At 43.9% G+C, this 25878-nt stretch overlaps 1 protein-coding gene and 1 long non-coding RNA gene across 2 annotated transcripts in view; one reads left to right on the top strand and one right to left on the bottom strand.

The window, feature by feature from the left end:
• The window catches only part of LOC137524299 (serine protease 33-like), a 66068-nt gene extending 50011 nt beyond the window's left edge, over positions 1-16057 (bottom strand). Inside the window, exon 1 of the mRNA XM_068244013.1 lies at positions 15901-16057. Coding sequence (XP_068100114.1) covers positions 15901-15985 — 85 coding nt within the window. The 5' untranslated portion in view covers positions 15986-16057. The remainder of the gene's footprint in view (positions 1-15900) is intronic.
• Positions 21-15380, top strand: LOC137524305 (uncharacterized). The gene is made up of 3 exons (XR_011022652.1): positions 21-143; positions 13878-14152; positions 15277-15380. It is a non-coding gene; the product is annotated as an uncharacterized lncRNA (long non-coding RNA).
• Positions 16058-25878: the final 9821 nt, after the last annotated feature.

Raw genomic sequence — 25878 nt, 5'->3', positions numbered from 1 at the left:
TATGTAACTATGAAGGAGAAGAAGAATACGCGTGGCGGGCTCTCAGTCGGCCAAAAACAAAACTAAGCCGCGGTGGGGACTGGAGGACACCCGTGGATCGGCAGAGGCACAGGACGGCTGCAGGGGGCTTCAGGAAGCCCCAGGTAAGTGAAACTTTGTTTCTGTGCCAGGGTTAAGGTTCCCTTTAACATGCACATTTAATTTAAGAGAGTGTAAAGCCATTTAAAAACAAAACAGATACCTAAGGAGAGGGTAGGCTCTGGGTCCTATTGACTCACGGTCCTCGGGTTCCAGTGCAGGATCCCCCATGCAGGTGGCTCGCTGGGTATCGGAAGTGCCCCTGCTTCTCTCCCTCCTTTTCTGGCTCTCTAGATGGGGGGAAGGTGTGTGTGTGGGGGGGGGGTGCATCTGGCTATCTAAAGGAGCGCACATTTGGCTATTTAAAGTGGGGTAAGGGGGCACATGGCTAAATAGCATTTGACTCCACCCATGACCATGACCACATTCTGATATGTGGCCACACCCCTTTTGTCCAGAGGGGGCGCAATCAGTGCCAGATTTACCATAAGGCACTGTAGGTATGTGCCTACAGGTGCCTACAGGTGCCTGGTGATGGAAGGGCGGCTCACGCACCTCTCCGAGCGCCTTCTTCCTTATGCAGAGTTCCGAGCAGAGTGTAAATGTGAGGTTACTCACGTGGCTCTTGGCATTCCATTGACAAGAGCTCCCTTCAGTCAGGTTAAACTTAATACTGAGGGCACCTCTGGCTACTTAATACTAAAGGACACCTGTAGCTACCTATGACTGGCATGGGAACTAAGGGAGAAGTGACCAGCGCACTTGTGGTGCACTTTGGTGGGTGTTTGTAGGTTTGTAGGGCGAACTCTAAGGTGCCAGGACATCTATGCCTATAGATGCCTATGCCGATAAATGTGCACAAGCAGATTGTGTGCATGAAGATTTGCATATTTAATTGAGTGTGCTGATCTTTGTGGATTCTGCATACGATTGTCCTGCCTGGTGCTCTGGTGATCAATATTTGCACCTCGTTTATGGAAAGAGGAGTGTAGCCAGGTACCCCCACTCTGTTGACTAAGCCACCGTATCACAGAGAGGAGAGGTGAAGAGAGAAGCAGTGCAGTGCCAGCCGCAGTATACTGCCTTCCAGAGCTGCCACAGTGCTTCTCTGCTGCTCAAATAAGTAGTCAGCCATTGCTGGGCTAGGTAAAAAAAGAGGGAGAACCAGGGTTGGACTGGGACACTAAAGGCACACCAAGGAAGTTTCAGCCTGGGGCCCGCCCCCCTCTCTCTCCTCCCCTGGCGGCAGATATCCCCACAAAATGCAATTAGATTGGCAGCAGATATCCCCACAAAATGCAAATAGATTGGCGGCAGATATCCCCACAAAATACAATCAGATTGGCGGCAGATTTCCCAACAAAATACAATCAGATTGGTGGCAGATATCCCCACAAAATGCAATCAGATTGGCGGCAGATTTGCCCACAAAATACAATTAGATTGGCGGCAGATATCCCCCTGAATTGCACTTAGATTGGCAGCAGATATCCCCACAAATTGCAATTAGATTGGCAGCAGATATCCCCACAAAATATAATCAGATTGGCAGGAGATATCCCCACAAAGGCAGGTCCCCAGTTAGTGGGGGCCCCCATGTTGGAAGGGGGGGCAGTGGGCACAGAGTGGCGGGGAGGGGGAGAAGCCTCCCCCCTCCCTCACCTAGGGCCCCCCCTTCCGCGCTCTCCCCCCAGTTAGGTAGGCAGGTCTATAGATGCCCCCATGCTGGAAGCGGGGGCAGTGGGCACAGAGTGGCAGGAAGGGGGGGACCTAGGGGTCCCCCTTCTGCGCTTCCTCCCTCCAAAATGGCAGCCAGCCAGCGGCAGCAGCGGGAAATAGCTTACCGGGATCAGATCGATAGCTCTGATTAGATTACTGACTAATCCCACTCTCGCAGGAAGTACTGCGAGAGCGTGATTGGACAGTCAGTGCAGAAGACCAGACCAGCAGCGGCACGCAGAGCTATCGATCTGATCCCGGTAAGCTATTCCCCGCTGCTACTGCCACTGGCTGGCTGCAATTTTGAAGGGGGGGAGCGCAGAAGGGGGGCCCCTAGGTGAGGGAGGGGGGAGGCTTCCACCCCTCCCCGCCGCTCTGTGCCTAATTTCCCCCCTTCCTACGCTGTGCCCCCTCCTTCTCTGCTCTGGGGCCTACCGATGGAAAAATCAGTGGTTCGGTGGCTCAGTCCGAGCCTGGGGAGAACAGTCATAGTAAGTGCCATTCTGGCTCTTTTTCACTTTCATTTACATTTATTGTCAAGCCTTCTCTTTTTGGTGGCATTTGTAAGCTTATTGATTGGCAGATAGCACTGTCAACAAACAAGTTGGCTTGACCTTCCTCACTATCTAACGACGAAAGAGCAGTAAGTATCTGCAGTGAGGTTTGGTGTTTTCCTTCAGTAAACAGAGGTGACATTGCAGGACATCATGTCCACTTTACACATATGCAAATTTTTAAGGTAGGGAAGAAACCTATGAACTTTCATGCATATTCTTATCTAGTACTGATAATATACTGTATCTAGTTGTGCAGTTCCTATTATGGTGACAGGAAATGTGGGCAGCTTATAGGCGGCCATGTTAACATCAGCAATTAAAATGGATCTAAACTCTTGCAAAGGACAGAGAAAACAGAGAGAAATGTGCCCTGTATGCATTTAGAGAGTTTAGCTTGTTTACTTCTCCCTCATTTGTGTCTAATTACAAGTTGTAATTTGATTTCTCCCCTGTGTCACGTGACTACCATGGCAGATAAGCTCATTTGAAAGCACAGGCTGTTAACAATATGTCTGCTTCCATGAATCAGGGAGTAGAAATAATGCAGATTTATTTTAGGATTTGTATTAGCTGTAACAAAGAAATGTTTTTTGTTTAAAGGTTATTATGTTTTTGCGTATCTTTGGAGCAGAGAGGACATTCTGAGTTCAGGTCCACTTTAAGGGAAATTTGCGCTCCCAAGGCCCGTAAAATAGCAATGATGGGGCCGTCCGCTATACAAAGCTACAAATAGGGGGTGCAAAGCTACACTTTACATAGGGGGCCACCCTCGCACACTTCATTTTATTGGCCAAATATTAACATGGGCACCTAGGGGGCACCCAAACTTCCACATCATCCGATATTCATCATGTGGCATGGAGAAGGTGACATGGTTATCAGCGAGTTTGTGGCGCGGCACGGGGGGGGGGGGGGGGTGTTAGGAGTAGGCATTGGTGAGGGGGGTCAGTTTGGGTTAGAGTTTGGGTTACACATGGGGGTGCAGTTAGGGTTAAAACATCGGTAGAGGAAGGGCTCTGTCCGAGAAAAGTAAAATATCAGTAAAATTTACCAATATTTTACTATCGGAATTACCATTGCCTAAAAATAGAATATCAGTAATTGGACCAAAGTTCTTCTATCGGCTATTTCCAGCATCCAAATTTCCACGGCACCCATTTTGCATGTATGCCTTATTATATTGATTGGTTTTGTTTTTTACGTAAAACAAATTTGTAAGGGTTTTGTAAAATTAAAAAAAAAAAAAACCCTTACAGTGTTACCTTCCTGGAGGAAAATACAGGAAGCTTTCTTGTTCCAGTGATTTCTGAGCCCACAGGGCTGAACTCCCCTGGAAAACTTTTTATCAGGTATTTACATGTCACACATGACCCCTGCTCTTAGATCCAACGAAACGAAACAACAACAAGAATGTATTTAACCACTTGAGGACTAGAGGTTTATAAATTTGGCACTTCACAACTTGGTTTATTGCTCAGTCAAACAACTTAGCACCCAAATTAATTTTACCCCCTTTTCTTCTTACAAATAGGGCTTTCTTTTGATGGTATTTGATTGCTGCTGCATTTTTTTTTTATTAATCAAAAAATACCTCATTTTTATAAAGTGGCCCTAGACTACATTACATACACTACATGATATATATACAGAAATATGTCTAGGGCAGAGACAGGGCCACCATTAGAAATTTTGGGGTCCCTCACACATCATCTGGCCTGCTTCCCCCCCCCCCTCCCTGGGCCCACTCACTGGTTGCTGTGCCCGCCCACTAGCCACCCCACCCCGTGTCTGTGCGCAAAGTGCGCTGCAGGAAAAAATGTGCATGGTTCCGACACTGAAGAAAGCGGCATGCACAGTGTGACGTGGCAAAAAGTGGGCGTGGCCATGGCATGTTGTGGGTGGAGCCAAATACTAGCAAAATACAGGTAGTCCCCGGTTAACAAATGAGATAGGGACTTTTAGGTCCGTTCTTATCCTTTATCCATTCTCTTTTGACCCCCTCTTTTCTTCCTGTGCCTCTGTCTCTCCTCAGTTTGTGCCTCTTTTGTGTCCCTCTGTGTGACCTCATGTTCCCACCTCATCTCTTTTCTCCCTGTGCCTCTTTTGTCCACCTCTGTTCTCCCCTGTGCCTCTTTTTTTTTTCCTCCTGTGTTACCTCTTGTCCCCTTCTGTCTCGGCTCATCCCCCTGCTGTAGCCAGGTATAGGTGCCCCCAGTATAAGTATCCAGGCATAGATGCCCCCAGTATAGGTAGCCAGGTATAGGTGCCCCTAGTATAAGTAGCCAGATATAGTTTTCCCCAGTATAAGTAGCCAGCTATAGGTGGTGCCCCAGTATACGTAGCCTGGTGTAGATGCCCCTAGTATAGGTAGCCTGGTATAGCTGGTACCCCAGTGTAGGCCAGCAAGATAGAGGTGCTCCAGTATAGGTATTCAACTATAGGTGGTGCCCCGGTATAGGAGCCTGGTATAGTTGCCTCCACTATAGGTAACTTGGTATGGGTGGTGCACCAGTATAGGTTAGCCAGGTACTGGTGCCCTAAGTATAGGTAGCAAGCTATAGGTGCCCCAAGTATAGGTGATGCCCCAGTATAGGTAGCTACAGTAGGTACAGGTGATTCCAGCTCCAGTATAGGTAGCCAGGTATAGGTGGTGGCCCAGTATAGAAAGTCCGCTGTAGCGAGCTCACTCATCTGCTCCTCATGGCCCTTCCAGCGCTTTGGGGGGCCCAGGGCCCCCAGAAGCCCTGGGCCCCTCACTGCAGTGTCAGTTGTCCCCCCCCCCCCCCCTCCCCGATGGCTGCCCTGGGCAGAGATTAGATTGTGAGCCCATACCAGGGACAATTAAATGCCAAGTATATCCTCTGTACTGTGCTGTGGGAGATCACGGCGCTATATAAATATATTTTTATATGTAAATCAAAAAATCAGCCTACCAGATCCGATCAAGGACTGGCAGGCTGATCACTGGGGTTGGCTTTGTATACTGACGGGAGCTCACACTTTTAAGCTTGCTTCTCATGAGATGGTGCCATATGACTTTGCTGAGACCTGAGAGCGCCACTCTCCTACCGCCATCCTGCATTAGGCAGTCAGGAAGTGGTTAAATAAGTGAAAAAAAAGTCACGTCAGGAGTCTATACACTAGCTCACAAAAGTGAGTACCCCTCTCACATTTCAACCAGAAACTGAGGGTAAAGGTGCCGGACTTTACATGCATGTCTTCAGACCTAAACCCCATTGAGCATCTGTGGGGAGAGCACAAGGTCTCTAACATCCACCAGCTTCATCATGGAGGAGTGGAAGAGGATTCCAGTGGCAACTTGTGAAGATCTAAGAACTCCATGCCCAATAGAGTTAAGTCAGTGCTGGAAAACAATGTGTGTACACAATATATTGACACTTAGGGCACAATTTTAACAGTCTTGACTTAGGCGGCCCAATATTAACATTCTCCACTTAGGCGCGTACTCACTTGTGCTGTTAGCGGCTTAGACATTAATGGTGAGTTGAATTATTTTAATGGGACAGCAAATTTACACTGTTATACAAGCTGTACGCTGACTACTTTACATTGCCTCAAAGTGTCATATATCTTCAGTGTTGACCTATTAAATGTCAAATATAATAGCCATTTTTACAAAAATGTGAGAGGTGTAGTCACTCTTGTGAGATACTCTATATATCACTGTTACAACATGACTGCCAATTAGGGACTTCAAAACGTTTGTTATGTCAGGTATGACTTTTGTAAGAACTGCAGATTTAACTGCATGGTAGCATTTTTTTGTAAAATGTTTTGGGCAAATAAATTGTGCAATGGGTTAAATAAGGAAGTAACAAAGCGCAACCCCCATTTATGTTAAAGTGACAGATGCAATAAAACATCTTGCTCATAAATGCGTAACTTAGTTTATAACTCTGTAACAAAGATTGATTATCTTATCTTATGTAATGTTTATGTTATTAATACAAGCAAGGGAAGGAGTGGCATTCTCTGAAAAGAGGATCGGTGTGTCAATGCCCCTTTAAAGGGGAACTGAAGTGAGAGTGATATGGAGGCTGCCATATGTATCTCCTTTTAAACAACACCAATTGCCCGTCTGTCCTGCTGATCTATTTGGCTGCAATAGTGTCTTAATAACACCAGAAACAAGCATGCAGCTAATCTTGTCAGGTTTGACAATAATGTCAGAAACACTTGATCTGCTGCATGCTTGTTCAGGGTCTATGGATAAAAGTATAAGAGGCAGAGGATCAGCAGGATAGCCAGGCCAGGTATTACTTAAAAGTAAATAAATATGGCAGCCTCCACATCTCTCTCAGTTCAGTTGCCCTTTAATTGGAGAGAATAACTTAGCAGGCAAAATAAATTGCTAAGGAGGGATCAAAAGGTTAGGTGTTCTGGGCAGAAGGTGTTTAAATCGGGTGAATGAGTTTGATTTCTGTATTTGAGGCTAGTTTCAGTATGTGTTTTGTGCTACTGCTTGGTTTATAATCTAGAGGTGGCCACTAACAGTCCAATTTCTGGCGAAAGAGCGTTCAAGTGATCAGAAATTCTGATCAGATTGGTTGTAAATAATCTCTGTTAATGGGCACAATCAGGGCCGGATTTGTACTCTTTGCCACCCAAGGCCAATGTCACCAGCTGCCCCCCTTCAGTATAGGTAGCGAGATGACCCCCATCCCATTCCCTCCAGTATAGGTAGCCAAATGAACCCTCCCCTCTAATATCGGTAGCCTGATTACCCCGCCCCAGTATAGGAAGCCAAATGACTTTTCCCTTCTTTCCCTCTAGTATAGGTAGCCTGATGACCCCTCCCCCTCCAGTATAAGTAGCCTGTTGACTCCCTTAATCCCTCCCTTTCCCACTTCCCCTCTTTCAGTACAGCTCGCCTCCACACCGTAGCAGCCATCAGTGTCATTCACTTCTCTGCTCGTCTTCAGTGCAGAAGCTTCCTCTTCCCTTCCGTCTCCAATGCTGCCCAAGTCTGTAGCTGCCCGCCACAACGCCAATGTGCACAGAGAGCAAGGTGGCTGCTGCACAGGTGGCTGGTAAAATTAGCCTGATCTCCCTGCATTTCAGCATTTGCAAGCTTGCAGATGCTGCACCAGTTTAGCCTGCTGCTTTGGTGCCCTTGCTCCTGTGGTGCCCTAGGCCATGGCCTAGGTGGCCTTGGTCTAATAATAATAATCTGAACATTTGTATAGCGCTTTTCTCCTGTCGGGCTCAAAGCGCTGAAGAGCTGCAGCCACTGGGACGCACTCAAGAGGTCTCCCTGCAGTGTTAGGGAGTCTTGGCTTGAACTCCTTACTGAATAGGAACTGACCTAGCTAGGATTCAAACCCTGGTCTCCCATGTCAAAGGCGGTGCCCTGAACCAATCTGGCCGTGGGCACAATCGATTATGAACTACGTCCAACTGTATTTTTGTCAAACCAAAATTTGGATTTTGTTGTTGGTTGTGATAGATAGGAAGCAAAGATTGATTTGTTGATGGTGTAGTGAATGATTTCACTTCCGATCACAATTATCTGATCATTCGAACTATTTTTCGCTAGAAATTGGATTGTTAGGAGCTACCTTTCCTTTAAGTGATGATCGTAATTAGCTAATTACGACTACGCAAAATTCCATGTAAATTTTCGAAATTACACCTATAAGTAATTACAAATTGTTAATTTAAATGATTTTGTATACTCATTGATAATTTTGCATGAATGTTCGCGTAATTTTCGCTTAATAATGTCTTTCCGACTTTGGCACTGAATAGTAAAGACCCCACACATGCTACTGCTAACAAAATCGCTACATATGTTAAGAAGAATAGTGAGTGCAAGTCAAAAAAAATAATTTTTCAAAAAGTAGTTTTGTAGTTTTTGAGAAAAAGAAAAAATGTTTTTTAAACTCAGAAAAATGACAGTTTAAAAAACGTTTTCTTTTCATTTGTAAAATCGATTTTCTCGAAAACTGCAAGGTCTTTTCGAAAAATAATTTTTGTACCCAGTATTCTGCTTAACCACTTAAGGACCGCCCCCAGCCGATGGGCGGCGGCAAAGTCCGGGCCCAAACGACCGCAATACGCCCATCGGCGGGGGCGGCTGCAGGAGTGGCTATGCGGCGATCGCGTCATTTGTGACGCGATCAGCCGCCGGGGACTGGCTCCGCCCACCGCTCGCTGTAACCCGCCGGCCGTTCGGAAGCGCCGGCGGGTTACTAGCTGCCCGATAGCCGCACGGAAAGTGTATAATAGGCTTTGTAATGTATACAAAGCCTATTATACTGGCTGCCTCCTGCCCTGGTGGTCCCAGTGTCCGAGGGACCACCAGGGCAGGCTGCAGCCACCCTAGTCTGCACCCAAGCACACTGATTCCCCCCCCTGCCCCCTGATCGCCCACAGCACCCCTCAGACCCCCCCCCCCCGCCCACCCCCCAGACCACTGTTTGCACCCAATCACCCCCCTAATCACCCATCAATCACTCCCTGTCACTATCTGTCAACGCTATTTTTTTTTAGTCCCTAATCTGCCCCCTACTCCCTCCTGATCACCCCCCCACCCCTCAGATTCTCCCCAGACCCCCCCCCAGACCCCCCCCCCCCCGTGTACTGTATGCATCTATCCCCCCTGATCACCTGTCAATCACCTGTCAATCACCTGTCAATCACCCGTCAATCACCCGTCAATCACCCCCTGTCACTGCCACCCATCAATCAGCCCCTAACCTGCCCCTTGCGGGCAATCTGATCACCCACCCACACCAATAGATCGCCCGCAGATCCGACATCAGATCACCTCCCAAATGCAGTGTTTACATCTCTTCTCTCCTCTAAACACCCACTAATTACCCATCAATCACCCATCAATCACCCCCTATCACCACCTGTCACCGTTACCCATCAGATTAGACCCTAATCTGCCCCTTGCGGGCACCCAATCACCCGCCCACACGCTCAGATTGCCCTCAGACCCCCCCCTTATCAATTCGCCAGTGCAATATTTACATCTGTTATTCCCTCTAATAACCCACTGATCACCTGTCAATCACCCATCAATCACCCCCTGTCACTGCCACCCATCAATCACCCCCTGTCACTGCCACCCATTAATCAGCCCCTAACCTGCCCCTTGCGGGAAATCTGATCACCCACCCACACCAATAGATCGCCCGCAGATCCGACATCAGATCACCTCCCAAATGCAGTGTTTACATCTCTTCTCTCCTCTAAACACCCACTAATTACCCATCAATCACCCATCAATCACTCCCTATCACCACCTGTCACTGTTACCCATCAGATTAGACCCTAATCTGCCCCTTGCGGGCACCCAATCACCCGCCCACACGCTCAGATTGCCCTCAGACCCCCCCTTATCAATTTGCCAGTGCAATATTTACATCTGTTATTCCCTGTAATAACCCACTGATCACCTGTCAATCACCCATCAATCACCCCCTGTCACTGCCACCCATCAATCACCCCCTGGCACTGCCACCCATCAATCAGCCCCTAACCTGCCCCTTGCGGGCAATCTGATCACCCACCCACACCAATAGATCGCCCGCAGGTCCGACATCAGATCACCTCCCAAGTGCAGTGTTTACATCTCTTCTCTCCTCTAAACACCCACTAATCACCCATCAATCACCCCCTATCACCACCTGTCACTGTTACCCATCAGATTAGACCCTAATCTGCCCCTAGGGCACCCAATCATCCGCCCACACCTCAGAACGCCCTCAGACCCCAGCCCTGATCACCTCGCCAGTGCATTGCTTGCATCTATTTCCCCCCTCTAATCACACCTTGAGACACCCATCAATCACCTCCTGTCACCCCCTAGCACACCTACCCATCAGATCAGGCCCTAATTTGCCCCGTGTGGGCTCCTGATCACTCGGCCAAACCCTCAGATCCCCCTCAGACCCCCTTCCGATCACCTCCCCAGTGCATTGATTGCATCTATTTTCCCCTCTAACCGCTTCCTGAGACACCCATCAATCACCTCCTGTCACCCCTCTAGCACTCCTATCCATCAGAACAGGCCCAATACATCCTGTCATCTAAGAGGCCACCCTGCTTATGACCGGTTCCACAAAATTTGCCCCCTCATAGACCACCTGTCATCAAAATTTGCAGATGCTTATACCCCTGAACAGTCATTTTGAGGCATTTGTTTTCTAGACTACTCCTCGCGGTTTAGGGCCCCTAAAATGCCAGGGCAGTATAGGAACCCCACAAGTGACCCCATTTTAGAAAGAAGACACCCCAAGGTATTCTGTTAGGTGTATGATGAGTTCATAGAAGATTTTATTTTTTGTCAAAAGTTAGCGGAAATTGGATTTTTATTGTTTTTTTCACAAAGTGTCATTTTTCACTAACTTGTGACAAAAAATAAAATCTTCTACGAACTCACCATACCCCTAACGGAATACCTTGGGGTGTCTTCTTTCTAAAATGGGGTCACTTGTGAGGTTCCTATACTGCCCTGGCATTTTAGGGGCCCTAAACCGTGAGAAGTAGTCTAGAAAACAAATGCCTCAAAATGACCTGTGAATAGGACGTTGGGCCCCTTAGCGCACCTAGGCTGCAAAAAAGTGTCACACATGTGGTATCGCCGTACTCAGAAGAAGTAGTATAATGTGTTTTGGTGTGTATTTTTATACATACCCATGCTGGGTGGGAGAAATCTCTCTGTAAATGGACAATTGTGTGTAAAAAAAATCAAATAATTGTCATTTACAGAGATATTTCTCCCACCCAGCATGGGTATGTGTAAAAATACACCCCAAAACACATTATAATACTTCTCCCGAGTACGGCGATACCACATGTGTGGCACTTTTTTGCACCCTAACTGCGCTAAGGGGCCCAAAGTCCAATGAGTACCTTTAGGATTTCACAGGTCATTTTGCGACATTTGGTTTCAAGACTACTCCTCACGGTTTAGGGCCCCTAAAATGCCAGGGCAGTATAGGAATCCCACAAATGACCCCATTTTAGAAAGAAGACACCCCAAGGTATTCCGTTAGGAGTACGGTGAGTTCATAGAAGATTTTATTTTTTGTCACAAGTTAGCGGAAAATGACACTTTGTGAAAAAAAAAAAATAAAATCAATTTCTGCTAACTTGTGACAAAAAAAAAAAATCTTCTATGAACTCACCATACTCCTAACGGAATACCTTGGGGTGTCTTCCTTCTAAAATGGGGTAATTTGTGGGGTTCCTATACTGTCCTGGCATTTTAGGGGCCCTAAACCGTGAGGAGTAGTCTTGAAACCAAATTTCTCAAAATGACCTGTGAAATCCTAAAGGTACTCATTGGACTTTGGGCCCCTCAGCGCAGTTAGGGTGCAAAAAAGTGCCACACATGTGGTATCGCCGTACTCAGGAGAAGTAGTATAATGTGTTTTGGGGTGTATTTTTCCACATACCCATGCTGAGTGGGAGAAATATCTCTATAAATAGACAATTGTGTGTAAAAAAAAATAAAAAATTGTCATTTACGGAGATATTTCTCCCACCCAGCATGGGTATGTGTAAAAATACACCCCAAAACACATTATACTACTTCTCCTGAGTACGGCAATACCACATGTGTGGCACTTTTTTGAAGCCTAACTGCGCTAAGGGGCCCAAAGTCCAATGAGCATCTTTAGGCTTTACAGGGGTGCTTACAATTAGGCACCCCCCAAAATGCCAGGACAGTGAACACACCCCACAAATGACCCCATTTTGGAAAGTAGACACTTCAAGGTATTCAGAGAGGAGCATAGTGAGTCAGTGGCAGATTTCATTTTTTTTTGTCGCAAGTTAGAAGAAATGGAAACTTTTTTTTTCTTTTTTGTCAGAAAGTGTCATTTTCCGCTAACTTGTGACAAAAAATAAAATCTTCTATGAACGCACCATGCCTCTCACTGAATACTTTGGGATGTCTTCTTTCCAAAATGGGGTCATTTGGGGGGTATTTGTACTTTCCTGGAATTTTAGCCCCTCATGAACCTGACAGGTGCGCAGAAAAGTCAGAGATGCTTGAAAATGGGAAAATTCACTTTTGGCACCATAGTTTGTAAACGCTATAACTTTTACCCAATCCAATAAATATACACTGAATGGTTTTTTTTTTATCAAAGACATGTAGCAGAATAACTTTCGCGCTCAAATGTATAGGAAATTTTACTTTATTTGAAAAATGTCAGCACAGAAAGTTAAAAAAAATCATTTTTTTGCCAAAATTCATGTCTTTTTTGCTGAATATAATAAAAAGTAAAAATCGCAGAAGCAATCAAATAGCACCAAAAGAAAGCTGTATTAGTGACAAGAAAAGGAGGTAAAATTCATTTAGGTGGTAGGTTGTATGAGCGAGCAATAAACCGTGAAAGCTGCAGTGGTCTGAATGGAGAAAAAGGCTCTGGTCCTTAAGGGGCGAAAAGACTGTGGTCCTCAAGTGGTTAACATATGTACTAATTTTGTTAGCAATAGCATGTATGGGAGCTTTGCTTTTAACCAATAGTCAGCACAAAATTATGAAAAAATTATGAAAAAAGTTACGCTAAATTACAAATGATTACAATTGCATACAAAATTAATTACAATTTTCCCCGAAAATTTCGCATTAGGATTTTGATGCATAATTATGAATTAAGAATGTGTAATTATGCAGAGGATTTCATTTCTGCTTATCACTATTTACTTTCTCTTTTAACTATGCAGAGCTTCCCCTGCCAGGCTGAAATGGGCCTTATTTACCCTCCACCACTAGTTTTATTCTTTTCAGCATCGCCATGGTCACAGATGAACTTTTCGCTACTCGGGCATACTGGCTCCTGCTTAATTATGTGGGCTTATTTATGTGGGCACTAGTGTTCTAGACTTTTGTTTATGGGCGTATTTCCAGCTGGCATTCGTTGCCATGAGTACAGTGCACGTGCACGTCATAGCCCCTGCCTTGTTGGGAGGCATCTTTGAGGTGGTTGATATATACCGGTAGGTATATTACTGGCTGGGGGCACGTCTATCCACAGTTCACCCGCATTATAGGGGAGATGCGAGGAGCATGATATGGCACCTTGTAGCTGATTGCCTCGCTAGCCTTAGCATCTTTGTGTGTGGCCATGGTAACGCTTTACTTCTTGGCGCCGATGTGCATTTTTGCATACAGGGTTGGACTGGGAGGTTTACACATAGCTGGAGTAGTTTCCCATTAAATACACTACCTCAGCCTAATAAGTGAATTGGCTGATTGTAGTTTAAATCTATTGCCTGTCAGATTATTGATGCTCTATATAAGGCATCAATTCATCAAGCATAATAATTGTTAATGATGAAAACAGCTGAGTTTACTGAGCATTTAATAAAATGTCAATTCATCAAGGATGTTACCGCATGGCAAGATGAAATTACCGAGCAGTGAGGTAAATTACCGGCTTGTGCGGTAAACACCTCCAACACATGTCAGCAAATGTCAATTCGTGAAGATAAGAGCATGTGATAAAGCCCAGTAACATGTTTTCTAATTCCCGGCAGCTCTTCTCTATCGAAAACCAGCTTCAAATGCCTTCCATGTGGATATCCCTATGACTGACAGAAGCAGGGAGCCAATAATAACAGCCTTTGTCTCCTGCAAGTCCTTGTGATAGGATGCAATTCCTTCTCCGAAGGATCCAGCTTTTCTACCCCACAGGCAGCGAGCAGAGAGATTCAGAACAAAAGAGGTTTCCCCTTCAGCCGTTCGGCCATTTAACCCCTTAGGTTCCTGTTTGAAGATGTGGAGGAGCTAGTGGGGAAATCACCTAAGCATGGTATGTGTAAGGTCTCCTGGAAGTTCATCTAAGCTGTGGCAATTAAATAAAATGTTAAGAAAGATTAATGGACAGATTCAGAGGGAGTAGAGGCAGTATAACAAACATGTACATCTAAATGGATGTTGGCTATGCCTCTTACTACTGTAATGCTGACACTGCACGAAACAGCTTGTAACAAATCAGAGACAGTTCCACACTCTTCTGCTGTTACTGAACAGGTTTTTGTGAATTGAAGATTAGTATTTCGGTAAATTACCAAACTTCTACCACATCTATTGATATTGATCAATAACCCCCCCCCCCCCCCCCCCCCAAAAGTCTAAAATACTGAATGAGGTATTTTCCTGACTTTTTTTTTTTTATCGTACAGTCTTTGATGAATTGATGCCATTGTGCTTATGTGTTACTTTGTTGGCTGCAAGGCTTAAAGAGAATCTGTATTGTTAAAATCGCACAAAAGTAAACATACCAGTGCGTTAGGGGACATCTCCTATTACCCTCTGTCACAATTTCGCCGCTCCCCGCCACATTAAAAGTAGTCAAAAACAGTTTTAAAAAGTTTGTTTATAAACAAACAAAATGGCCACCAAAACAGGAAGTAGGCTGATGTACAGTATGTTCACACATAGAAAATACATCCATACACAAGCAGGCTGTATACAGCCTTCCTTTTGAATCTCAAGAGATCATTTGTGTGTTTACCTTCTGTCCCCCTGCAGCTCTCATCCACTGAATACTAGTGACAGGATGTGAGGCTGATCGTTTCTTCCTGTCTGTAATTCCTCAGTATGTGTCAGCCAGCTCTTTCACAGCCTAACAGAGGAGGATTTTTATCCAGCTCTCTTCTATCACTGATAAGATAGCAGAGATGCTGCTGGCTTATGTAAATAGCACACACACACGGGAGTGTGCATAGAGGGGCCTGGAGACTGTGCATAACAGACCAGCACGGAAGAGTTGGCAGCCTTCCAGACACAAGGCGACAAGTCTGACAGGGGAAAGATACATTGATTTATTACAGAGACAGTGATAGTAGAAAGTGCTGCAGTAAGCCAGAGCACATTAGAACAGGTTTAGGAACTTGTAGGATGGTAGAAAAAACGTTGTCATTTTTGTTACAGAATCTCTTTAAGAACAGGCAGGAGGCCAGAAACAGCGTGCCGTCGCTATCAAGCCATCTGAGCATTGTTCCATCCATGCCATAGCAATAAAAGAGCTTTCTTCAGTTGGTGGTGCCTGACTGTCTCTACTCTGCTACTGTTTATTTTAGTAAGTCATAAAGTAAATCACAATTCTTTTCAAACCATACAGGGCTGTCCCCTTTAAATCAGACTGGACATTATAGTAGTAGCTGCTAAGGTCACCCAAATGCACTCTGGTCAACACATGTATCCAATATAATCCTCAGCGCTGAATATCCAGTCATTTAATGGTGATAGCTGCAGTCACCCCGTGCTTCAACAGACAGGTGACTGTCACCAGATGAATAAATCAAATCACCATTAGTTGGTAACAAAATACATTGAAATTTATTAAAATCCAAGTTTAAAAACCAACAAGGTACTCATGTTGAGGGCCCCATCAGTAGAATACACCATATAATGCACATCCAGTGCATAAACGATCAATCCAGTTATAGAGTATTGCCCAATCTCCACAGCTCGACCGGTTTCGGCATTGCGCCATCCTCAGGAGCAGATGGAGACTGAGCTTAGGGCAAACAATGTATACATATGCTCACTTACATTGTAATTTCCAGTGCTGCCTCCTACATAGCTTCCACATCGCCCTCTCTGCTTTGCATTGCATGTGCTGATAGGGATTGGGCATGGAGTGTCACATGATCGCACTGCACTCATACGTGATTGGTCAATCTTCTCAAATGACCTCAATTTGGTCATGGGTAATGTAGTTCTGAAAGGACTACCGCACATAGTAAGATATGTAACCCGTTTATATAAATAAAAGTAGAGTTGTGCACTAAATGATGAAATAACTTATGATACTCATCTGTCCCGCTCTCCCCTCCATGCTACGCTCTCTCCTCCGCAGTCTGCACCAATAGCACTCATAGCCGGCAGTTGTACTGTTTGGAGCTGATGTCAGCCTGGCGGCGATTGGTGGCCAGTGTTGCCATAGTGATATGCTCACTGCAACATTAGATATATGCATGCGTCGGGGCAGGGGGTTGTGTGGTGACAGCTAATCTAATACAAAATGTTGCTATAGCAACAATGAGCCATTAAATCAGTGCTGCTGTTCTTGCGCTGATTAAAAACTATGCCAATGCAACATTTTGTAGCTACTATTTACATAAATGTTTTTTCATGCACCAATATAAATACATTTATGGACACAATATAGAATATAAAAAGTGCAATATGCAATGAATGAATATGCAATATGCAATAAAATGTGCAAAATAGCAGAAAAATGTTAAGAATCATCAATAAAACAATTAATATTAAAATCAATATTTAGACCCCCTGGTCTCAAAGTCTTCAATGTAAATATCCACTTGGACTCCAGCTTATACCGTTCCCTATCTTTATTTGCTCCTCGCCAAACATTCTTCCCCTGATCTTTAATACAGTATTTTAATTGTGAAAGATTCTGATTATGCATTTCCTTGAAGTGATTGGGGATTGAATTTCTGCCTTGCCAATATTATAGATAGGGATGCTCATTTGGATTCCGCGGAAATGCAATGTCCGCATTTCCGATGGGAAATTGCATTTCCGCATCGGAATACGGAAATCGGTAATACAAGTGCGGTAGGTGGATTTTGCGGATTTCCGCCCAGAAATCGCGGAAATTTCAGCCGAATTTAACATTGATTTTCTCAAAAACTTCAAAAAGGTCTTTTTGAAAACTTTTTTTTCATCATTTTCCCAAGATTCTATTTAATAAACCCTGAAAATTTGGTGTTTCTAGGACTTTTGAAACACCACCGCTCGGTGGATTTTTACTGTAATGTAAAATGCAGAAAATCCTCATTATCCGATATGTGGTAATTTTAAGCCAATCAGAAGATTCAGAATGAATACACCAATCAAAGAATGGGGATTTAGGCGGAAATTTCCGCATTCTCTGATTGGCTTATTCATTCTGCGTCTTCTGACTTCTTGGCTTAAAATCACCGCATATCGGATAAAGCAGATTTTCTGTATTTTACATTACAGTAAAAATCCGCAGACTTTAGCGGTTAATAGCAAAGCCCCCATAAGTCCTAGAAACACCACATTTTCAGGGTTTATTAAGCAGAATCTGGTGAATACGATGAAAAGAAAGTTTTCAAAAAGACCTTATAGTTTTTGAGAAAATCGATGTTAAATTCGGCTGAAATTTCCACGATTTCCGGTGGAAATCTGCAACAGAATGCGGAAATTGGAAGCAGAAAGCGGAATCGGTAGCAGTAGTGGTAATTGGCAATGGAGGAATGCGGATTTTCCACGGAATCAGAAATTGGCATTTCCGACCATCTCTATAGACATGCTCGTACAGCCTTCTCCTGAATGCTCTTTCAGTTTTGCCAACATTCTGTAACCCACACGGGCACTCCAGGAGATAGACTATACACCTGCTATTGCAATTGAATTTTTGTTTTTTTTACAGTAAATGTTTATCCCTTGTAGTTGCTCTTAAAATGTTCACATTTCCTTGGTTGTTGTACACACGTCCTGCAACCAAAACACCTCTTACATTAAAAAAAAAAAACTTTCATACCCGAAAAAGTGTCTTATCTCTTTTTGGCTGTGCAAATTACTTTTTGCCACAAAACTTTGTAGATTTGGTACTTCTCTAAAAATCAGCAGTGGTTCCTCCGGGTTAAATTCTCTCAGGTCCTTGTCCAATGTTAAAATAGGCCAATATTTGCTCACCATCTTTTTCACATCCCTATATTGTGTACTGTAATCAGTTATAAACAAACAGCCAAAAAAAAGTCTCGTCACTGCGTTTTTTCTTTTTGTTATCAAATAACATTATCTTTCTATCCATATCACCAATCTTATTTTTGATAGTAATCATATGCTCCAAGTTATATCCTTTTTCATTAAATCGCATGATTAACACTTCTGATTGATTCATATAATCTTCTTTGCTGTAGCAGCTCCTGAATACTCCATGGAACTGACTGGATGGAATTGAATTTAGCCAGTTCCGGTGATGACAACTATCTAATGGGGTGAAACTATTCCTATCTGTCTTTTTAACATGGGTTTGTGTCTGACATCTAGTGGCCTGATATAAAATAACAAGATCTAAACATCCCATCCCTTCTTTGCTGCATTCACAACTGAACTGTAAATTCTTGCTTTTCAAATTAATATGCATAATAAATTAACTTGCCTTTCCATATGAAAAAGATACTGTCTATAAACCTTTTCCAGATTATTAAATTTTCAGGCTGGTTAGTATAGATCGCTTCCTCCTCCCACTTTGCAACAAACAAATTTGCAAGAATGGGTGCGTATCTTGCACCCATCGCAATGCCTTTTGTCTGTTGATAAAAAGTACCACTAAAAAAGAAATCGCAACTCATAATGCATCTATAAGAAATCTTATCATATCTGTGGTGAGGTCCGGGTTCTGAAATAGATAAAATTCTGCAGCATCCAAACCTTCCTCCTGGTTAATTACAGTGTAAAGCGATGATACGTCCGCTGTGTATCCTCAAAGCTAAAATTATCTAAAATCTGGATGAGGTGTTTGGAATCCCAGAGGATTCAAAACCATTGGTTGTAGAAAACTGTCGATAAAATTACCCAATCTTGAAGTTATAGAATTAATCCCACTTACTATTGGCCTGCCTGGTGGATTTTTGCTGTCTTTATGGATTTTTGGGAGGCAATATAATATAGGTGTACAAATGAAAGATGGTACTAGAAAATTTGCCTCTTTATCTATAAGGAGTTTCTCTCTGATCTTCTCTCTACTATGTATTTTAATTCACTGTAGAACTTCTGTCCAAAATCCCCTTTTAAAACTTTGTACGTATTCTTATCCTGTAATATAATATTTACCATGTTTATGTATTTCGAAGTGTCCATGACAACAACTCCTCCCCCTTTATCTGCCAGCTTTATAGTCAGGTTTTTTTATTCTCAGCTAATGATTATATGGCGGAGTTTAACATTGGGTCAATTCTGGTGGGCCTGATCTTCAAATGTTCAATGTCCTTTATCACAAGTGATTTGAATGTCTCAATATGGTGATTATTAGATCATTTAGGGTTGTTGTTATTATTATTAATTATTATTTAGTATTTATATAGTGCGAACATCTTCCGCAGTGCTGTGCAGAGTATATTGTCTTGTCACTTAACTGTCCCTCTGAGGGGCTCACAATCTAAACCCTACTATAGTTCTATGGGCTCGATTCACAAAGCGGTGATAACCCAGTTAAAGACTTTAGGCGTGATAACCATTTTTATCATGCCTAAACTCAGTTTAGGCATGATAAGTTTAGGCATGATAAGTTTAGGCATGATAAGTTTAGGTGTGATAAGTTTAGGCATGCTAAGTTTAGATAAGTTTATTACGCGCGCAATGTCCCGCACGCAAAGCAGCACCATTAAACTCTATGCAAAGTGCACCAGACTTTGCTAGCGCAAAACTTTTGATCAGCTGTGCACTGCGGTGCTAACCCAGTTGGTGCTTAAACTTATCACACCTAAAAACTTATCACACCTAAACTTATCATGCCTAAACTTATCACACCTAAACTTATCACACCTAAAGTTATCATGCCTAAACAGAGTTTAGGCGTGATAAAGGGCTTTTCACCACGGTGCTAACTGTTAGCACCGCTTTGTGAATCAGGCCCAATGTCTATGTATGTATTGTGCAGTGTATGTATTGTAGTCTAGGGCCAATTTAGGGGGAAGCCAATTAACTTATCTGTATGTTTTTGGGATGTGGGAGGAAACCGAAGTCCCCGGGGGACACCCATGCAGGCACGGGGAGAACATACAAACTCCTGAACCGGCAACCCAGCGTTGCAAGGCGAGAGCGCTAACCACTATGTCAGGGTTAAAACTGATTTGTTTCTCAGGCCACTCTTTAAATACTGACCTTCAATGCTAATGTCCATTGTTGACTTGGTTGGTGCAGAATTATTCACAAAAAACTTTTTATAGTCAATTTTCTTGCAAATTCTTGTGCATCCACAAAATGTTGGAACTTGCTTGGAGCCTTCGGTGGTTCAAATTTTAGTCCTTCATCCAGTAATTTTAATTCAGCTATATTCAATTCATGACTACTTACATTTTAAACTCCTTCCCCTACTCTCCTTTGAGCCTCTTGCTTTCTCCTTTTGGATCTATAAATTCTAAAGTCCTGTACTGGTTTGGGGGGGGGGGGGGGGGTTGATATGGTCTAATATTTTGATAAGGTGTTCCAATAGGATTAGAAAAATGTGTTAGTGGGGTTCTGGGGGTCCTAGGGGGGTTTGGGTTCGGGACATGTAGTATAGGTGCATTCTGTGGTATATTTAGAGGTGGTACATTCGGTTTTGGGTTGCTTGCTTTTATTCTTACCAGTGGTTTGCCACCTATATGCATTGTTGCTATTGTAATCTTTATAGTCTTTTAGATACTTTTTTTGTGTTTTATGCGAAGATCATTATCTACTTTTTTTGAGATGTGTCTGTAGTTCGTCAGATGTGTTCTTACATTCCTCTATCTCCCTGAATGGGTAAATTTTTCTTTGATGCCATCAATGGTTTTATTAAAGTACTAGCAGACCTGAGCCCGGGCTCTAGGGTTTGTGTTTCTTGCCGCCTCCCGCCGCACATGTGCGTGCGCACACCTGCCGCACACCCAGACGCCTGCCCATCTCCCTGGCCCCGTCCCTGTCCTCGTGTCACTGTTTAGCTGGGTCCGTGCTTTTTGCTACTGTGCATGTGCGCAGCACGGACCCAGCTAAACAGGGACAGCGTGGCGCAAGGACACAGAGGTTTTATTATGGAGGATTTTTATAAGTTCTCTAGCACAGGTATCGAAGAAAGTTTTCCACTCATCTCTTGTGATATACTTCATTTCCTGCTCCTTTAGGCAGAAGTCCCATCTCATACGTCTCGGGATAAACTCATGCTTATGCTGTTTCTCCAGAGAGACAATTTACACCCACAGTGCAAACATCTTTTCAGATACAAACCCAAGGTGCTTAAATTGTGCTTCTAGACTGTTTTCCTTGGGTTCAACACAGTGATTATTGTAGCAAAAAAGTTTCTGCCCCGTGTTAGCCAAAGAAATTATATAGGTAGAAAAAATGTTTTGTAAAAAATAAAAAAATTTTTTCAAGGAATGATTATGGAGAACAGGGAGAATAAGGGAAAGAAAGGGAGCGGGACAACACATAGAAATATGTGGATCTAACCAGGGACACACCCTGATCCTGGCAGGCCCCTCCAGCAAAACTCTACCGGCTCTTTAACCTCCCCTGCTACCTCCCTCTACAAGACTGCAGTGCATAAGTGTCTTCCTCTACCTCCAACCCTATGCGGAATGGGAGGGCAAGGGCTGAGACTAGTACATTTGAAATCGGCGCCGGTAGACTTGGGCGCAGGATGCAGCGCTATAAGGCTGATCCTGCTTCTGCACAAGTCTGGGCCAAGTTAATTACTATTCCCCCTCCAGGCCGCCATGGATAGTGGGGGAATGAAATAATTCGGCTTCCAGTGATTGCTGGAGGCCGAATTATTATGTTTTTAAGCAACCTCGGCTCCGTCTTCTGACGGAGCCGACGTTACTCACTGAGCACTGCAATAGGAGTGATTCCTATTGTAGTCTATGGAGGCGCCGGCTGCGCCCAAATCTAGCAGCGCTGAAAAGCACTGCTCCGTTCCTGGCTAAGAGGGACGAGGACCCATCCTGTGGCAAGGAGAGCAGAGTAGCGGTGGCATACATTACCTTCATCCAGCAGTGGCATACATTACCTTCATCCTCACTCCTCTCTCCGCTGTAGCTGCTGCATACTATATCTCCCTACTGCTCTTGTCTCTGCATATTATTATTATTGATTTATATAGTGCCAGCGTCTTCCATGGTGCTGTACAACAGCATGCAGAGTATAACAATACAAAAGAAACTATACAACCGCTAACCACTTCACCACTAAGGGACTAGAGCAATTTTTACCTTTCAGCGCTCCTCCTTTTCATTCACCAATAACTTTATCACTACTTATCACAACTAAATTATCTATATCTTGTTTTTTTCAATCACCAATTAGGCTTTCTTTGGGTGGTACACTTTGCAAAGAATTATTTTATTCCAAATGTATGTTAACAGGAATACTAAGAACAAAAATGCAAAAACATCATTAGTTCTCAGTTTTTGGCCATTAAAGTTTTAAAATAAAATGTTGTACTGTGGACAAAAGCCACATTTGTTCCGGTTATTGCACTGTTCAAAATATTTCCATAGTACAATGTATGGCGGCAATATTTTATTTGGAAATAAAGGTGTTTTTTTCTGTTTTGAGTCCATCACTAATTACAAGCCCATATATTCAAAAATAGCAGTAATATACCCTGAAGACATACATATTAAAAAAAGTTCTGTCCCTAAGGTTCATGTATTGTTATGTATATATTTTTAATTTGGAAATGTTTTTATTGTATTTTTGTAACTATGAGTGTGTGCGTGCGTGTGTGTGTGTGTGTGTGGGGGGGGGGGTTATGGATTAATTTTAATGGTATATGTATTTGTTTTTATATAAAAAAAAATTATGTAGGTGTAATTTTACTATTTTGCCACAAAATGTCATCACGTTTTCCTTATGTGTGTATGTAATGGATTGCGGAGACACCGCCGCGCGGTCTGACAGCGAGGCGGCTGGTTCCGCGTTCAGACCAGCGGTTTCTCCGCAGCAGCATGCGACTGGTTTGTCTGAGCCTAGTAGTGCACACAGATGGAGAGCTACGCGCGCGCTAACAGACAGGCCCTTTATGCCAATAGGAGAGGGGTCAGCTGATCAGGACGATCAGCTGATCCCAGCGCAGTAGGTGATTGGCTGAATGGGACTGGGCGGCGCTGAGGAGCGCTCTGCTATATATACTTCTTGCTTGTCAGTTGCTGGTTGTCTGCCGTTGCGAATGCTTATGTGTTAGCACTCAGACCATAGTCAGATCCCTCAGTGTGTTAGAACCAGGTGGACCTGGGAATTCACACTTAGCCAAATTACTGTGTTATTACTGTGTTATACTTTAGACCAGTCCCAGGGTGTAGAGACCACGGACATCACAACCAAGATTAGGGATACTGTGTCATTGCTGTGTTATTCTTTAGACCAGTTCCAGGGTGTAGAGACCACGGACCTCACACCCAAGATTAGGGATACTGTGTCATTGCTGTGTTACTCTTTAGATCAGTTCCTGAGTGTTGAGACCACAGACCTCACACTCTAGACTAGGCCTCTGCTTGATATCTGTTATGACCTATTGCTCTCTTGACCCTTCTCCTGCTCTCTGATTTGGTACCTTCGCATATCTGATTACCTGTTGCCAACCCTGCCTGTCCCTGGTTACCGAATCAGCCTTCTGTCTCTGTACCTTATCTGCTCGTGTGTTGCTGACCCGGCCTGGCCGACCCTTCTACCTGTGACACCCCCCCGGTGGGGTGCCCAGTAGTTGCAGGGACTCCCTGTCACTCATAGGGACCTCTCTGCAATCCAGTTAGGGACTCAATCCCATAGGAGTCCTTTGACTGCAGTAGAGTCTGACTCCCAGCAGTTCAGGGAATCACTGGCTCTCTGGTTATCTCCAACCCTACTAGGAGATACTTGTTATACGGTCTAGGGTCACCTGCTCCTCAGGTGATCCAGACTCATATACTGTTGCACCAAACACTTACACTTCATCAGGTGTCCAGAGGTTAGTTATACTTGTATTTTTGGTGACTCTGCAGATCATCAATAATCAGGTATATATCTGTATTCTTGGTGATACTGCAGATAACCAATAATCAGATTCTCTATGTGTGCTGACACCGATCGTTACAGTGTACTATTAGTACGTGAACAGGAAGTAATGCGTGTAAGTGTCATTGACACAGGGACTTAGATCAATGAATGGGAACAAAGTTTCCATTCACTGATCTCCCTACTAATGGGTGGCTACGGGAACATGTATGGGAGCATACGCACGAGCGAGTGGGATCGCGAACAGTGGCAATCACAACGCAATACATAAGCCACTGAGGCTAAGATTAAGTTTTTAGGTGTGTAGATATACTGTAGTAAAACCAACAAGTGATTAATACAAGACAATGGTAGATTACTGCTAATGCAGTGAACAAATCAGCTACAGATTTTTACACAGGGGTAGGAGGTCTGTACACACATACACAGCACTGTGAGACTAATGGGAAAGAGAGCCCTGGCCAAAAGGCCTTACCATCTAAAGGTTTAAGAAATAAGACAGTAGGTAAGGAAATCTGTGTATGAGGTGGTAGAAATGGTGGTCAGTGGCCTAAGTGTCCTAGGCCAGAAAGTATGCTTGCCTGAAGAGAGTTTTCAGGTTGCTCCTAAAAATAGTAAGTGGGGGTGAGAGGCGGATGTGTTGAGGGAGAGTGTTCCAGAGGAGGAAGAGAGGATTGAGAGAAGTCTAGTAGGTGGGGTGAGAAAAGGTGACCAGACAAAAAGACAGGAGAATTTCGTTAGTAGAGCGGAGATTGCATGTAGGATGGTATCTGGAGATAAGGTTGTTTAGAAAGGAGGGAGCTATAACATGGCATGTAGAGATGAGAGCCACAGGTAGATAGAGTGTACAGCAGCTACAGTGAAGAGAGGGGTGAGGACCTCATGCTTCACTGGATAAAGGTCTTGAATGCTGATGCTCTGCTCTACTTGCCACAGGACGGTGCCTCTTAGACCCCCAGGACAACGGGGGTTGCATGGGCTATTATTCTGGCCCTGGATCCAACATGAACATATCTCTGTGCATACTGAAGCCCTGGTACACACCATGCAATTGATCATTTCCAGGAGGTCCAATCAGATCCTGATCAAAAAAGGGATAGATTGTCCAATCACTACTGCACAAAAAACATCCCCGATATTGATCAGGACCTGATCAGACCTGTCGGAAATTAGGGATTTGACCCATTCATCTGATGGGAAATTGCATGGTATGCATCTTCGGATCCCCAGGATTTAGGCAATTTACGCAGTGAATAATTAAAATTTCGTAAGGCGCTTTAAACATCCATCACTTGCATTGCCTGGTACTCAAACAAGTAAACATGCATCACTTGCATTGCCTGGTACTCAAACAAGTAAACATGCATCACCTGCATTGCCTGGTACTCAAACAAGTAAACATGCATCACTTGCATTGCCTGGTACTCAAACAAGTAAACATGCATCACCTGCATTGCCTGGTACTCAAACAAGTAAACATGCATCACTTGCATTGCCTGGTACTCAAACAAGTAAAATGCATCACTTGCATTGCCTGGTACTCAAACAAGTAAACATGCAACACTTGCATTGCCTGGTACTCAAACAAGTAAACATGCAACACTTGTTTAGTGAGTTGCAGAATTTTCAGTGAACATTAAGATGAGATGGCGAATGATAAAAGTAATAGGAATCAATACTATAATATGCAGTTAGTTAAAGGGACCCTGATCAGATGATAAAAATAAAATGTATACTTACCTGGGACTTCCTTCAGCCCACCATAGGCAGCGAGGTCCCGCAGCGTCCTCCTGGCTTCTT

This window comes from Hyperolius riggenbachi, chromosome 7 (genome assembly GCF_040937935.1).
Source record: "Hyperolius riggenbachi isolate aHypRig1 chromosome 7, aHypRig1.pri, whole genome shotgun sequence".
NCBI lineage: Eukaryota > Metazoa > Chordata > Amphibia > Anura > Hyperoliidae > Hyperolius > Hyperolius riggenbachi.
The sequence above is the reverse complement of the archived record's forward strand: the minus strand, read 5'-3'. Positions and strand labels throughout refer to the sequence as shown.